Below are 15,583 nucleotides of genomic sequence, written 5' to 3'. Positions count from 1 at the left end.
CAACGTGCCGCAGCGCCACACACTGGGGCACGTCGCGCTGCGGTATTGCAGGCCTTCCTCCTTCTTAAAGGGGAGGGGCCTTGTGCAGTGCGATCCAGCTCGGCCCCCGAGGATCAGGAGTGCAGGCAAAAGAGCCCGGCACCGACGAGAAGTGCCGGGCTCTTGGAGCGCAGCCGGCACTCCGCGGGGGGGGGGGTTCAGGAGGCCGGGGACAGGAGCGCAGGCAGGTGCTGGCAGGCGGCCAACAACAAAAATGGCCGCCCCGCACCTCGCCTTTAATTTGCGCCTCCCCGGCCGCAGGCAGGCCCCCCTGAACCCGTCGGACATAGCGTCCGGCGGTAAATCAGGGGGCGCTGCCGAATATCGCGGCCGGGGCATCAGCGGGGCGCTGCGCACACCGATGACGTCATGGGCAGCGGCGCTAACGGTTAGCGCCACCACTAACGTCCCGCGGAATTTAGTGGGAGGCGTGGGCAGTGCCGCGTCCAGGCGCCAGTTGGCTTGCGACCCACTTAGCGCCCTCTTAAGGTGCTAACGGGTGGCGCAATCGACTGAATTTCTCCCCCAATGTCTTTTAATCTCCCCTGCCCTCCATCCTATCACAGACCTTCCCTTTTGTTTTTTCCTCCCCTCCCCCCTTTCCCAGCCCCTGCACTTGCTTAAAAACCTGTTCCATCTCCAGCTTTTCCCAGTTCTGACAAAGGGTCATCGACCTGAAATGTTAACTCTGTTTCTCCACAGATGCTGCCTGACCTGCTGAGTATTTCCAGCATTTTCTGTTTTTATTTCAGATTTTCAGCATCCGCAGTATTTTGCTTTTGTAACTAATGGTCCTCTTGGTTTGGTCATTGCCCTTGGCTTCACAATCAGAAAATTCAGCAGCTGTGCAGAAAGCTGGTAAACTGCACTTGCTCGAATACCCTCCATCCTCCCTCTCAATGTGATGTGACCATGCTGCCGCTCACAGTCAGCTGTGCACCTGCACAGATAGCTCGGGCTCAGCACTGCAGCCTGCACTGGCTCTACATCCAGCCTTATACCAATACTGCCAGCCATGGATCAGCACAGTGCTGGACAAGAGTAGAATTCCAATGTACAAACTCACAGGTTTCTGTAGATTATGCTCTGCTCTAAGAGTATGGGATTTTTGTAAATATTTCTGAATTTATTCAATCTCAGTTGTGCAGTGTTTTCATCAAACTTGCTGCCCTAACGCACTGTCTGGAGTCACGTACACTTGCCTTCTATTTGCTACAGAACTCATTTTTATCTCTGATTCCATTACAATTAACAATATACTTTCAATTTATTGTGAATTTGAATAAGGACAATAAACTTGAACAGTTTACACTAAAACAAAACATTTCAAGAATGTTGTTTGAAGCAGACCAATTGGAGTAGGGCTGATATATACTCCAACATTGAACTAGTGAGCACTCACCTGCTGGAGTGCATGCTGCACATCTAATGCCTCTGCATTTTGCCAATACAGGGAATTAAATTTCCTTCTGCATTTCAGATCCAAATGTGTTAAGAACAGAACATTCTTTGTATTTTACCCAGCATTTGACTCACGCCTTTCACAAAATCCCAGATAGGCTGAAAACCTAAAGGCAGTTTTATAAATGTAACCATATCTGGAGCATTTTTATTCAGTTCATATGTGGCTTATGTTGCTGCTGAAACATTTAATCAAATACAGCTAGATTAGATAATCTACTGAATAAATCCTTCCTGTGAATGAATCATCATCTAAAGCAAGTTATTTCTTTGGTTTCAATGTTCACTGTTCAGTTTCTTCTTCGAGTTCAATCATGTCCTTGTAATTCCGTTTGAAAAAGCCACACTGTGAAGTAAGGGGACAGAAAATGAATGCAAGAAATTAGACTATATGAGCATGATTGAAAGACAGCTTATTGGAGGTTAAGGCAGAGCGAGTTCAGAGCTGGGTAATGCCATCGGTGGTCAGTATTTGGCCAAACAGCACCTCCCTGGGTTTACATCTGAGGGTAGAATGTATGAAGTTGCACTCCTCGCATGGAAGCATTAGCCGTGGGGAGCACCTAGCAGAACTTTGGGCAATGAGATCAGGAGGCCCCTGTAGGATTTTCAATCCTTTAATTTTAATTTGCCCGCTGGGAATGCAAATCCTTACAATCTACCCTACGCAAAATTGAATGTGACAAGTACAGATAATGGTTCTTCTCAATACAGGCCTACATATTGCTGCTCCTTTGGAAACCTTCAAATTTGACTTATGGCAAAAGAATCCAAATCAACACTTGGTGGGAAAGAACATTAACAAATAAATAATGGGAAAGAACGCCACGCTTAATCAAGGCTGACCACATGTCCGATGTTGAACTGGACAATCCTGTTTCAGGACTGCCGTGAATTTTGGAAAATTAAAATCAAATAGTAATGGTCCAGTTTTCCAGTGCCATGTTTTTAAATAGGCCGTGTACACATGGAAAACAGTCTGCGCATTACAATGGGCCAAAGCTTGCTGGTAAAATAATAGCGAGTTAACAATGCATGCTGTTATTAATGCACAAATCGGCCAGCAAATTCAGGGGATTAAGAAATATGCCGTGAGTTGCAAATCTCCAGAACTTGCTGGTCAATTTATGCCGGCCCGCCGTTTGCTTTGCATAGATGACATATCGCCCTTAGACTCCCCATTATTTTTAAGAACTTGCTGGATTTGCACAATAGTTTCCCATTAAACTTGCCGCAGATCACCTTCTTGGGCTGGCCATTCCAAATATTCACCTTCCATGTACAGTATTTCTATCTGATTGGTCCATTCCTCTCCCCTCTGTCTGCAGTATTTCTATCTGATCGGTCCATTCCTCTCCCCTCTGTCTGCAGTATTTCTATCTGATCGGTCCATTCCTCTCCCCTCTGTCTGCAGTATTTCTATCTGATCGGTCCATTCCTCTCCCCTCTGTCTGCAGTATTTCTATCTGATCGGTCCATTCCTTTCCCCTGTGTGTGCAGTATTTCTATCTGATCGGTCCATTCCTCTCCCCTCTGTCTGCAGTATTTCTATCTGATCGGTCCATTCCTCTCCCCTCTGTCTGCAGTATTTCTATCTGATCTGACCATTCCCCACCCTCTGTGTGCAGTAGTTCTATCTCCTTCCCTTCCTTCTATGGTTCTGGCAACACGCTTTGAGTAAGACGTTCATGAGACAGTTGAGTGTACGGAACAGACTTTATTCATACAGCATAGGTGATCAATCTATACAGTGCAAGGGTAGCATCGGGTAGAAACATAGAATGGTTACAGCACGGAAGGCGGCCATTCGGCCCGTCGAGCCTGTGCCAAATCTCAGCTAGTCCCACTCCCCCGCCCTTTCTCCGTAGCCCTGCAAATTTTTTTCCTTCAGATACTTAACCAACTCCCTTTTGAAAGATAAGATTGAGTTTGCCTCCACCACCCTTTCAGGCAGTGCATTCCAGATCGTAACGACTCGCTGCGTAAAAAAGTTTTTTCTTATGTTGCCTTTGGTTCTTTTGCCAATCACCTTAAATCTGTGCGCTCTGGTTCTCGACCCTTCTGCCAATGGGAACAGTTTCTCTCTGTCTACCCTGTCCAGGCCCCTCATGATTTTGAACACCTCTATCAAATCTCCTCTCACTCTTCGCTGCTCCAAGGAGAACCACCCCAGCTTCTCCAGTCTATCCACGTAACTGAAGTTCCTCATTCCTGGAATCATTCTTGTAAATCTTTTCTGCACCCTCTCTAAGGCCTTCACATCCTTCCTAAAGTGTGGTGCCAGAATTGGACACAGTACTCCAGTTGGGGCCGAACCAGTGTTTTATACAGGTTCATCATAATTTCCACACTTTTGTACTCTATACCTTTATTTATGAAGCCCAGGATCCCGTAAGCCTTTTTAACTGCTTTCTCAACCTGCCCTGCCACCTTCAACAATTTGCACATATACCCCCTCTGTCCCTCTCTCCAGCTACCTAACTTTATCCCTGGAACAACTTCTTATATACTATTGTTTATGATAAAAGTAACATGTTATACTTCATAGACAGACAGACCTTCGGGCTTCCAACTCTGATGAGCAACAGATGAGCTGTCTCCGAACTTTATCAAGGATGCTGTGTTTATTCTAAAGCATCCTGTATTCATAGAATCATAGAACAGTACAGCTCAGAAGGTGGCCATTCGGCCCCGGAGTCTGCGCCAGCTCTTTTAAAGAGCAATGCAATTAGAACATAACAACATAAGAAATAGGAGAAGTCGGCCATTTGGCCCCTCAAGCCTGCTCCACCATTCAATAAGATCATGGCTGATCTTCGACCTCAACTCCACTTTCCTGCACTATCCCCATTTCCCTTGATTTCCTTAATATCCAAAAATCTATCGATCTCGGTCTTGAATATACACAGCCCTCTGATGTAGAGAATTCCAAAGATTCACTACCCTCTGAGTGAAGAAATTTCTCCTCATTTCAGTCTTAAATGGCCGACCCCTTATTCTGACACTGTGACCCCTGGTTCTAGACTCCTCAGCCAGGGGAAACATCCTCCCTGCATCTATCCTGTCAAGCCCTGTAAGAATTTTGTATGTTTCCAAACAGACCACCTCTCATTCTGCTAAACTCTAGATAATATAGGCCTCGTCTACTCAATCTCTCCTCATAGGACAATCCCCCATCCCAGGAATCAGTCTGGTGAACCTTCATTGCACTCCCTCTATGGCAAGTATATCCTTCCTTAGGTAAGGAGACCAAAACTGTACATAATACTCCAGGTGTGGTCTTACTAGGGCCCTATATAATTTACTCTTATACTCAAATCCTCTTGCAATAAAGGCCAACATACCATTTGCTTTCCTAATTGCTTGCTCTACCTGCATGTTAACTTTCAGTGATTCGTGTACAAGGACACCCAGGTCCCTCTGAACACCAACATTTCCCAATCTCTCACCATTTAAAAAATACTCTGCTTTTCTATTTTTCCTACCAGTGGATAACTTCACATTTCTCCACATTATATTCCATTTGCCATGTTCTTGCCCACTCACTTAGCTTATCTATATCCCCTTGAAGCCTCTTTGCATTCTACTCACAACTTACATTCCCACCCAGCTTTGTATCATCAGCAAACTTGGATATGTTACATTTGGTCCATCCAAATCATTGATGTGGATTGTGAATAGCTGAGGCCCAAGCACTGATCTTTGCGGTACCCCACTAGTTACAGCCTGCCAACCTGGAAATGACCCGTTTATTCCTACTCTCTGTTTTCCCACTCCCACTCTCTTTCCCCATAACCATGCAATTTTTTCACCTTTAAGTATTTATCCAATTCCCTTTTGAAGGCTACTATTGGAATTTGCATTCCAAATCCTAACCACTCGCTGAGTAAAAAAGTCTTACCTGATGTGGCCTCTGGTTCTTTTGCCAATCACCTTAAATCTGTGCCCTCTGGTTATCGACCCTTCAGCCATTGGAAACAGTTTCTCTTCATTTACTCTATCTAAACCCTTCATGATTTTAAACAACTCTATCAAATCTCCTCTTAGCCTTCTCTGCTCAAAGGAGAGCAACCCTAGCTTCTCCAGTCTATTCACATAACTGTAATCCGTCATCCTTGGAACCATTCTGGTAAATCTCTTCTGTACCTTCTGCAAAGCCTTCACATCCTGCTTAAAGTGCAGTGCCCAGAATTGGACATAATACTCCAGCTAGGGCCGAACTAGTGTTTTATATTGGTTTAGCATAACCTCCTAGCTTTTGTATTCTATGCCTCTATTTACTCAGCCCAGGATCCCATATATGCTTTATAAACTGCTTTGTTAGCCTGTCCTGCCACTTTCAAAGATTTGTGCACAATCATCCCCAGATCTCTCTGTTCTCACACCCCCTTTAAAATTGTACCATTTGGCTTGTATTGTCTCTCCTTATTCATCCTACCAAAATGTATCACCTCTCACTCTTCTGCATTGAATTTTAGCTACCATGTGTCTGCCCATTCCACCAGCCTGTCTATTCCAACGCACTCCTGGCTGGCCTCCCATATTCTACCCTACATAAACTTGAGGTCATCCAAAACTCGGCTGCCCGTGTCCTAACTCGCACCAAGTCCCGTTCACCCATCACCCCTGTGCTCGCTGATCTACATTGGCTCCCGGTTAAGCAACGCCTCGATTTCAAAATTCTCATCCTTGTTTTCAAATCCCTCCATGGCCTCGCCCCTCCCTATCTCTGTAATCTCCTTCAGCCCCACAACCGCACCCCCCCCCCCCCGAAGTATCTGCGTTCCTCTAATTCTGGCCTCTTGAGCATCCCTGATTATAATCGCTCAACCATTGGTGGCCGTGCCTTCTGTTGCCTAGGCCCCAAGCTCTGGAATTCCTTGCCTAAACCCCTTTTATCCCATGGGCTTCAATTTTGCTAACAAGCCTAATATGTGGTACTTTTTAAACGCCTTTTGAAAGTCCATATACACATCAACTACATTGCCCTCATCCACTCGCTCTGTTACTTCATCAAAAAACTCAATCAAGTTAGTCAAACACAATCCGAGCTGGCTCTCCTTTATTAGTCCATGTTTGCCCAAGTGGCTGCTCATTTTCTCCCGGGTTAAAGGGCGCGATCTTGCCAGCCCTGGGAGGCGGGTTTGGAGGCGGAACTGCCGGGAAGATGGCAGAATTTGGGAGCGGGTGCCCAACTTGCCCCCAACCTGCCTCCATGCCATCTTGCCAGGAGGCGGATAGCCGTCCCACGCCGGGTCCCATCGCCTTGGAGGCGGGAAGGGATTACAGCCACTTAACTGCCTGTTAACGGGTAGCTAACAGGCAGAAAATTGGATTATCACCATTTTGCCCACACAAGTGCGGGCTTCCCGAAGGCTCCGAAACCCACCAGGCGAGTAGTGGGTCTGCGGGGGTCCAAAAGTGTTCTGTGGAAGTAAGTGATGGGTGCAAGTGCGGAGAGGGGAGTAAGTGCAAAGTGTTAGAAAAAGTGTACTACCTTTGTTTCTTCCTGCAGGCTTCAATCGGTGGGTATGCGGAGAGTCTTGCACCTCTGTTAGAGGTGACAGATGGTCGTTGCATTCTCCAATGCAGCAACCATCTAATTTCTACAAAAGAAAGAGGTTTGATGAGGTCTTGAATTCAAGAACTCATCAAATTACAGAGAATATCAGTGTTTGACAGCTTCACAAAGCTGTCAAACGATGACAATTCATCTGTCAAAAATTTTTGACAGATGAAACATCATACATTGACGTTCTCTGTAACCGGCTTTCCCTTAATTGGCCTGTTAAGCCCGCTTAACAAGATCAAAGAAGAGAAAATAGCATGGGTTGGCCAGAAGTTGATGGAGGCGGGACTGAAACCAGACAAGTGGGAGTCCCGCCTCCAAAAGTCTCCCATTGGCAAAATGCAGCCCATTGTTTCTAAAAGCTTCCCCACCACCAATGTTAATCTGACTGGCCTGTAATTGCCAGGTTTATCCTTCTCCCCTTTTTTGAACAAGGGTGTAACATTTGCAATCCTCCAGTCCTCTGGCACCACCCCTGTATCTAATGAAGATTGTGACCAGCATTTCCACAATTTTTACCTTTGCTTCCATCAGCAACCTTGGATGCATCCCAGCTGGACTGGGTGACTAATCTACTTTAAGTACTGCCAGCCTTTCTTGTACCTCCTCTTTAACTATTTTTATCTCATCCAGTATCCCGACAACTTCCTCATTTACCATATCTTTGGCAAAGTCCTCTTCCTCGGTAAACACTGATACAAAGTACTCATTTAGTACCTCAGAGATGCCTTCTGCCTCCATCAATAGTTCTCCATTTGGTCTCTAATTGGCCTCACCGCTCCTCTGACAACCCTTTTACTGTTAATATGCCTTTAGAAGACCTTCAGATTCCCTTTTATGTTAGTACAAGAATAGATTGGTGGCTGTCTCTTTGCCCCTCTTATTTCCTTTTCCCCTTCTCCTCTGTACTTTTTATATTCAGCCTGATTCTCCCTTGTATTATCAAGCTAACATCTGTCATATGCCCCCTTTTTCTGCTTCATCCTACTCTCCTAAAACCTTTGTCATCCAGGGAGCTCTGGCTTTCATTGACCTCCCTTTCTCCCCTGTGGGAATGTACCGAGACTGTATCTGAACCATCTCCTCTTTAAAGGCTGCCCATTGCTCCATTACATTTCTGCCTGCCAGTCTTTGACTCCAGGTTGGGTGATTGGGCAGATGCATGGCAGATGCAGTATAATGTGGATAAAAGCAAGGTTATCCACTTTGGTGGCAAAAACAGGAAGGCAGATTATTAGCTGAACGGCAATAAATTGGGAGAAGGGGAAGTGCAACGAGACCTGGATGTCCTTGTGCTCCAGTCGCTGAAGGTAAGCATGCAGGTGCAGCAGGCGGTTAAGAAGGCAAATGGTATGTTGGCCTTCATAGCGAGAGGATTCGAGTACAGGAGCAAGGATGTCTTGCTGCAGTTGTACAGGGCCTTGGTAAGACCACACCTTCAGTATTGTGTGCAGTTTTGGTCGCCTTATCGGAGGAAGGATGTTCTTGCCCTGGAGGGAGTGCAGCAAAGATTCACCAGACTGATATCTGGGATGGCAGGAATGACGTATGAGGAGAGATTGGGTCGATTGGGCTTATATTCGCTGGAGTTTGGAAGAATGAGAGGGGAAGTCGTTGAAACTTATAAAATTCTAACAGGACTAGACAGACTAGATGCAGGAAGGATGTTCCTGATGGCGGGTGAATCCAGAACCAGGGGTCACAGTCTAAAGATAAGGGGTAAGCCATTTAGGACAGAGATGAGGAGGAATTTCTTCACCCAGAGAGTGGTGAACCTGTGGAATTCTCTACCACAGAAGGCAGTTGAGGCCAACTTATTAAATATATTCAAGGAGGAGTTAGATATATTTCTTAAGGCTAAAGGGATATGGGGAGAAAGCAGGGACAGGGTACTGAATTTGGATGATCAGCCACGATCTCATTAAATGGTGGAGCAGGCTCGAGGGGCCAAATGGCCTACTCCTGCTCCTATCTTCTATGTTTCTATGTTTCCAATTTACCCAGGCCAGATCCCTTCTCAATTCCCTGAAATTAGCCCTCCTCCAAGTAAGTATTTTTATTCTAGATTGCTCCTGGTCCTTCTCCATAAACCTTACGATACTATGATCACTATTCCCAAGATGCACCCCCGCTGTGACATTCTCCACTTGACCCACTTCATTCCCCAGGACGAGTTCCAGCAATGCTTCCATTCCTCGTACTGATCAAGAAAATTCTCCTGAACACACTTCAGAACTTCCTCCCCTTATCACAATCATTCCCCCATTTAACATTGGGGTAGTTAACGTCTCCCATTATCACTACTCTATAGTTCTTGCACCTCTCAGTACTTTCCTTACAAATCTGCTCCTCTGTCTCCTTCCCACTATTTGGTGGCCTATAAAATACACCAAGTAGCATAACAGCTCCTTGATTGTTTCTCAACTCCAACCAAATAGATTCGGTCTTTGACCCCTCAAGGACATTCTCTCTTGCTAGCACTGTAATATTTTCCTTAATCAAAACTGCTACCCTGCTCCTTTTTTTCTCCTTCCCTGTCTTTCCTGAATACTTTGTACCCAGGAATATTAAGCATCCAGTGCTCCCTTTTTTTGAGCCAGTTCTCAGTTATCGCCACTACATCATATTCTCATGTGGCTATTTGCGCTTGCAGCTCACCAACCTTATTAACCACGCTTCATGCATTTACACACATTCACTCCAAACCTAACTTAGGCCTCTTTGTATTTTCTATGATCCCACCTAATTCTGTATTATTTCTAACTCTAATGTCTCTTCCAGTCCTCTGTGCACCTTGTTTCTACTTTTTAATACTTTTTGATGCCCAACCCCCGCCAAATTAGTTGAAACCCTCCCCCACCGCACTAGTTAACCTGCCCGCAGGGATATTGGTCCCAGCTCTGTTCAGGTGCAACCCATCCATCTTGAACATGTCCCTCCTGCCACAGAACTGGACCCAATGTCCCAGGAATCTGAAGGCCTCTCTCCTGCACCATGCCTTCAGCCACGCATTAACCTGGCATATCTTCTTATTTCTACTCTTACTAGCGCGTGGCACTGGGAGTAATCCAGAGATTACTACCTTTGAGATCCTGCTTTTTAACTTCTTTCCTGGCTCCTTAAACTCTGACTACAGGGCCACAACCCTCTTTCTTCCTATGTCCTGGTTCCAACTTTGCCTTCCTGCCACAGCACAGTATTCTTACTATACTACGACTAATTACTAGGTACTATGGTTACACATTAATCATTCATGGTACTGACTTGGATAGAGAACTGGTTGGCAGACAGGAAGCAAAGAGTTGGAATAAACGGGTCTTTTTCCGAGTGGCAGGCAGTGACACGTGGGGTACCGCAGGGATCGGTGCTAGGACCCCAGTTATTCACAATATATATTAATGATCTAGACGAGGGAACCAGATGTAATAGCTCCAAGTTTGCAGACGACACAAAGCTGGGTGGGCGTGTGTGCTGTGAGGAGGATGCCGAGAAACTCCAGGATGGTTTGAACAGATTGGGTGATTGGGCAGATGCAGTATAATGTGGATAATTGCAAGGTTATCCACTTTGGTGGCAAAAACAGGAAGGCAGATTATTATCTGAACAGCAATAGATTGGGAGAAGGGGAAGTGCAACGAGACCTGTGTGTCCTTGTGCACCAGTCGCTGAAGGTAAGCATGCAGGTGCAGCAGGCGGTAAAGAAGGCAAATGGTATGTTGGCTTTCATAGCGAGAGGGTTTGAGTACAGGAACAAGGATGTCTTGCTGCAGTTGTACAGGGCCTTGGTGAGACCACACCTTCAGTATTGTGTGCAATTTTGGTCGCCTTATCTGAGGAAGGATGTTCTTGCCATGGAGGGAGTGCAGCGAAGATTCACCAGACTGATATCTGGGATGGCAGGAATGACGTATGAAGAGAGATTGGGTCGATTAGACTTATATTCGCTAGAGTTTAGAAGAATGAGAGGGGATCTCATTGAAACTTATAAAATTCTAACAGGACTAGACAGACTAGATGCAGGAAAGATGTTCCCGATGGCGGGGGAGTACAGAACCAGGGGTCACAGTCCAAGGATAAGGGGTAAGCTATTTAGGACTGAGATGAGGAGGAATTTCTTCACCCAGAGAGGGGTGAACCTGTGGAATTCTCTACCACAGAAGGCAGCTGAGGCCAATTCATTAAATATATTCAAGAAGGAGTTAGGTATATTTCTTAAGGCTAAAGGGATCAAGGGATATGGGGAGAAAGTCTAGAACCAGGGGCCACAGCCTCAAGATAAAGGGTAGGCCATTCAGGACTGAGATGAGAAGAAATTCCTTCACACAGAGGGTGGTGAATCTTTGGAATTCTCTACCCCAGAGGGCTGTGGAGGCTCAGTCATTGGGTATATTCAAAACAGAAGTCGATAGGTTTCTGACTAGTATGGGCATCAAGGGATATGGTGATAGGGCCGGTGAATGGAGTTGAGGCAGAAGATCAGCCATGATCTCATTGAATGGCGGGGCAGGCTCGAAGGGCCGAATGGCCTACTCCTGCTCCTATTTCTTATGTTCTTATGTGGCCTGTGTAGGATTCTTGTACAGTGATGTGGACTGTGTAGGATTCTCGTACAGTGAGGCTGATTGCGTAGGATTCTCATAGTGATATGGACTGTGTAGAATTCTCGTATAGCGAGGTAGACTGTGTAGGATTCCCGTAGTGATGTGGACTATGTAGGGTTCTCGTAGTGATGTGGACTGTGTAGGATTCTCGCACAGTAAGGCAGACTGTGTCGGATTCTCGTATGGTGAGATGGACTCCATATACAGTATGGGTTAAAGCCGCTCTTCAAATGACAGTTGGTTGAAGGCCATTATTTTCTTCTTCACCCAGCAGCAAAGGGTTAACATGATGATCAATAACAGGATCTGTAACACTGGGGTTCAAAGCAATATTCAAAACTCCAGTGGCTGAACACCCAAGTAACAACTCCCACCAGGAATGCGTAACATCATTTTCTATTCTCGATTGGAACATCTGTATCTCCTTAGTTTCCAAACACAATTTCCAATCACTATCGTTTACTATAGTTATACATTAATCACTCGCGGTCAATGTTCGTTCTAGACACGCACACTCTTGCTTTGCAGTTGATAAAAAAGACATCTGGAGCGGAACAGAACTCTCCTTGTGTTTTCCGGCAACCAGATGATCCATCGACCAATTATGGTTACTATAATTCAGTTTAATTATTAACTCTCAACTCTCATAGGAGCATAAGGAACAGCAATAGGCCACTGAGCCCCTCGAGCCTGTTCCACCATTCAATGAGATCATGGCTGATCTGCGACCTAACTCCATATACCCACCTTTGCCCCATACCCCTTTGAGGATGTAACTAGTGGAGTAAACAAAGGGGAACTGGTAGATGTGGTGTATCTGGATTTTCAGAAGGCCTTTGATAAGCTCCCACACAAGAGGTTGCTAACAAAATTAGGGCACATGGAATTTTGGGTAATATACTAGCATGGATTGAGAATTAGTTAACAGACAGAAAACAAAGAGTAGGGATAAACGGGTCTTTTTCAGGATGGCAGGCTGTGACGAGTGGGGTACCGCAAATATCGGTGCTTGGGCCCCAGCTATTCACAATTTACATCAATGATTTGGATGAGGGGACTAAATGTAACATTTCCAAATTTGCTGATGATACAAAGCTAGGTGGCAGTGTCAGTTGCGAAGAGGATGTGAAAAGGCTTCAAGGGGATCTCGACAGGCTGTGAGTGGGCGAGAAAATGGCAGTTGGAATATAATGTAGATAAATGTGAAGTTATCCACTTTGGTAGAAAAAACAGAAAGGCAGAGTATTTCCTAAATGGTGAAAGATTGGGGAATGCAGATGCTCAAACAAGGACCTGGGTGTCCTTGTATACGAGTCACTGAAAGTGAATGTGCAGGTGCAGCAAGCCATTAGGAAGGCAAATGGTATGCTGGCCTTCATTACAAGAGGATTTGAGTACAGGAGTAAAGAAGCCTTACTCCAATTATATAGGTCCTTGGTGAGACCACACCTGGAGTACTGTGTACAATTTTGGTCTCCTTACCTAAGGAAGGATATGCTTGCCATAGAGGGAGTGTAACGAAGGCTCACGAGATTGATTCCTGGGATGGCGGGACTGTCCTATGAGAAGAGATTGAGTAAACTAGGCTTGTATTCTCTTGAATTCAGAAGAATGAGGGGGGATCTCATTGAAGCATACAAAATTATTACAGGGCTTGATAGGATGGATGCTGGGAGAATGTTTCCCTTAGCTGGGGAGTCTAGAACCAGGGGCCACAGCCTCAAGATAAAGGGTAGGCCATTCAGGACTGAGATGAGAAGAAATGTCTTCACACAGAGGGTAATGAATCTTTGGAATTCTCTACCCCAGAGGGCTGTGGAGGCTCAGTCATTGGGTATATTCAAAACAGAAGTCGATAGGTTTCTGACTAGTAAGGGCATCAAGGGATATGGTGATAGGGCCGGTGAATGGAGTTGAGGCAGAAGATCAGCCATGATCTCATTGAATGGCGGGGCAGGCTCGAAGGGCCGAATGGCCTACTCCTGCTCCTATTTCTTATGTTCTTATGTGGCCTGTGTAGGATTCTTGTACAGTGATGTGGACTGTGTAGGATTCTCGTACAGTGAGGCTGATTGCGTAGGATTCTCATAGTGATATGGACTGTGTAGAATTCTCGTATAGCGAGGTAGACTGTGTAGGATTCCCGTAGTGATGTGGACTATGTAGGGTTCTCGTAGTGATGTGGACTGTGTAGGATTCTCGCACAGTAAGGCAGACTGTGTAGGATTCTCGTATGGTGAGACGGACTCCATATACAGTATGGGTTAAAGCTGCTCTTCAAATGACAGTTGGTTGAACGCCACTATTTTCTTCTTCACCCAGCAGCAAAGGGTTAACATGATGATCAATAACAGGGTCTGTAACGCTGGGGTTCAAAGCAATATTCAAAACTCCAGTGGCTGACCACCAGGAATGCTTAACGTCATTTTCTATTCTCGATTGGAACATCTGTATCTCCTTAGTTTCCAAACACAATTTCCAATCACTTTTACTACAGTTATACACTAATCACTCGTGGCCAATGTCCGTTCTAGCCATGCACTCTCTTGCTTTGCAGTTGATAAGACGGCATCTGGAGCAGAACAGAACTCATCCCCTCTCCATGTATTTCCTGGAAACTTGATGGTATATCGACCAGTTATGGTTACTATAATTCAGTTTAATTAGTAACTCTCAAATCATGTCCAACAACATGTCCAACACATTCCCCATCCCTCAGTGTGCAGTAGTTCAATGTGATCTGTCCATTCCCCTCAGTGTGCAGTAGTTCTATGTAATCTGTCCATTCCCCTCAGTGTGCAGTAGTTCTATGTGATCTGTCCATTCCCCTCAGTGTGCAGTAGTTCTATGTGATCTGTCCATTCCCGTCTGTGTACAGGAGTTCTATCTGATCTGTCCATACCCTGACTCCTTTGTTTCATTCTCATGCCATGGTAAACAATTTGTTGTTCCCTTATGAACTTGAATCCCTCAGTAATATCCCCACCCTGCCTTTTCTACTATGGGCAAATTGTATTTTGTGGTGCATTTGTTAAAAAAAAGTTCTTTGGCTAAAATTTTTCTTTACACTTTACACACAAGACAAAATATACGTCATAAAGATTGAGTCATGAGGCGCTGAGAGATTACAGTATTTTTTTCTCCATCCTCCACTACAGGTTGCGTTTAGACAGTTGCACTTACTTTGTAGAGAATGTAAATCATCAGAAGTAGAAGCAGGATTCCACCAACTGTGCTCCCAGCCACCACCGGGATAGCGTTAAAGACCGGAGTATTTACAATGTTCACATGCATCTAAATAGGGAATAACCAACTCAGGTTAGCAACAGCTCGTAAAGTTTTATCAGAAAAATATTTTTTTAAAGGGGCTGATTTTCCAGAAAGAAGAGGCAAAGGTCCGTGATGCCCAAGATTTGTGGGGTTCCCATTCAGGAGGAGCCGAGTGCCTGTTTCATACAACTGGTGCAGGCTAAGGTCTACCATAGTAATGAGGATGCAGGGGATGTTCCCAGCCCTCCTGCCTCATTCTTCATTCCAACACTGGAGGGTGCTCATAAGTAGTGGGCTTTAACTAGCCCCTTACAATCAGAAGCAGCAAAGACAATAAGATCCAAGGCAAGGCCCAGTTTTCTCCCAGGGATAGGGGTTGGCATGAGCGTCCCCGTGGCTCTGTACATGGACAACAGGCAGTGTCTCTGACAGGGGACCTGCACTCTGACTGATGACATTGGATGAACTATATATTAACTTGGTTCAGCAAGCCAGTGATGACAGTTAAAGTTAATCTTTCTGCCTGCATTGTAGAGGCAGTCAGTTCAAAGTGTCTGTTCTACCCACACACTCCAAATAGCCACAAAGCTGCGAGGAGCTGATGTGAAATTTAAATAATATTGGTTGTGGCTTGCAATGCTCC

At 45.4% G+C, this 15,583-nt stretch overlaps 1 protein-coding gene across 5 annotated transcripts in view; it reads right to left on the bottom strand.

The window, feature by feature from the left end:
• Window positions 1-1,287: 1,287 nt before the first annotated feature.
• The window catches only part of LOC147102226 (integrin alpha-E-like), a 208,162-nt gene continuing 193,866 nt past the window's right edge, over window positions 1,288-15,583 (bottom strand). For all 5 annotated transcript variants that reach the window (XM_085964540.1, XM_085964539.1, XM_085964542.1 and 2 more), the window contains 2 exons: window positions 14,854-14,964; window positions 1,288-1,846 (listed from right to left, as the gene is read on the bottom strand). In XM_085964540.1, the coding sequence (XP_085820666.1) occupies window positions 1,784-1,846; window positions 14,854-14,964 (174 nt within the window). In that variant the 3' untranslated portion in view covers window positions 1,288-1,783. The remainder of the gene's footprint in view (window positions 1,847-14,853; window positions 14,965-15,583) is intronic.

Source organism: Somniosus microcephalus, chromosome 22, assembly GCF_052327205.1.
Source record: "Somniosus microcephalus isolate GS21.2 chromosome 22, FLI_Smic_1.0, whole genome shotgun sequence".
NCBI lineage: Eukaryota > Metazoa > Chordata > Chondrichthyes > Squaliformes > Somniosidae > Somniosus > Somniosus microcephalus.
This window is presented reverse-complemented; position numbering and strand designations above follow the sequence as displayed.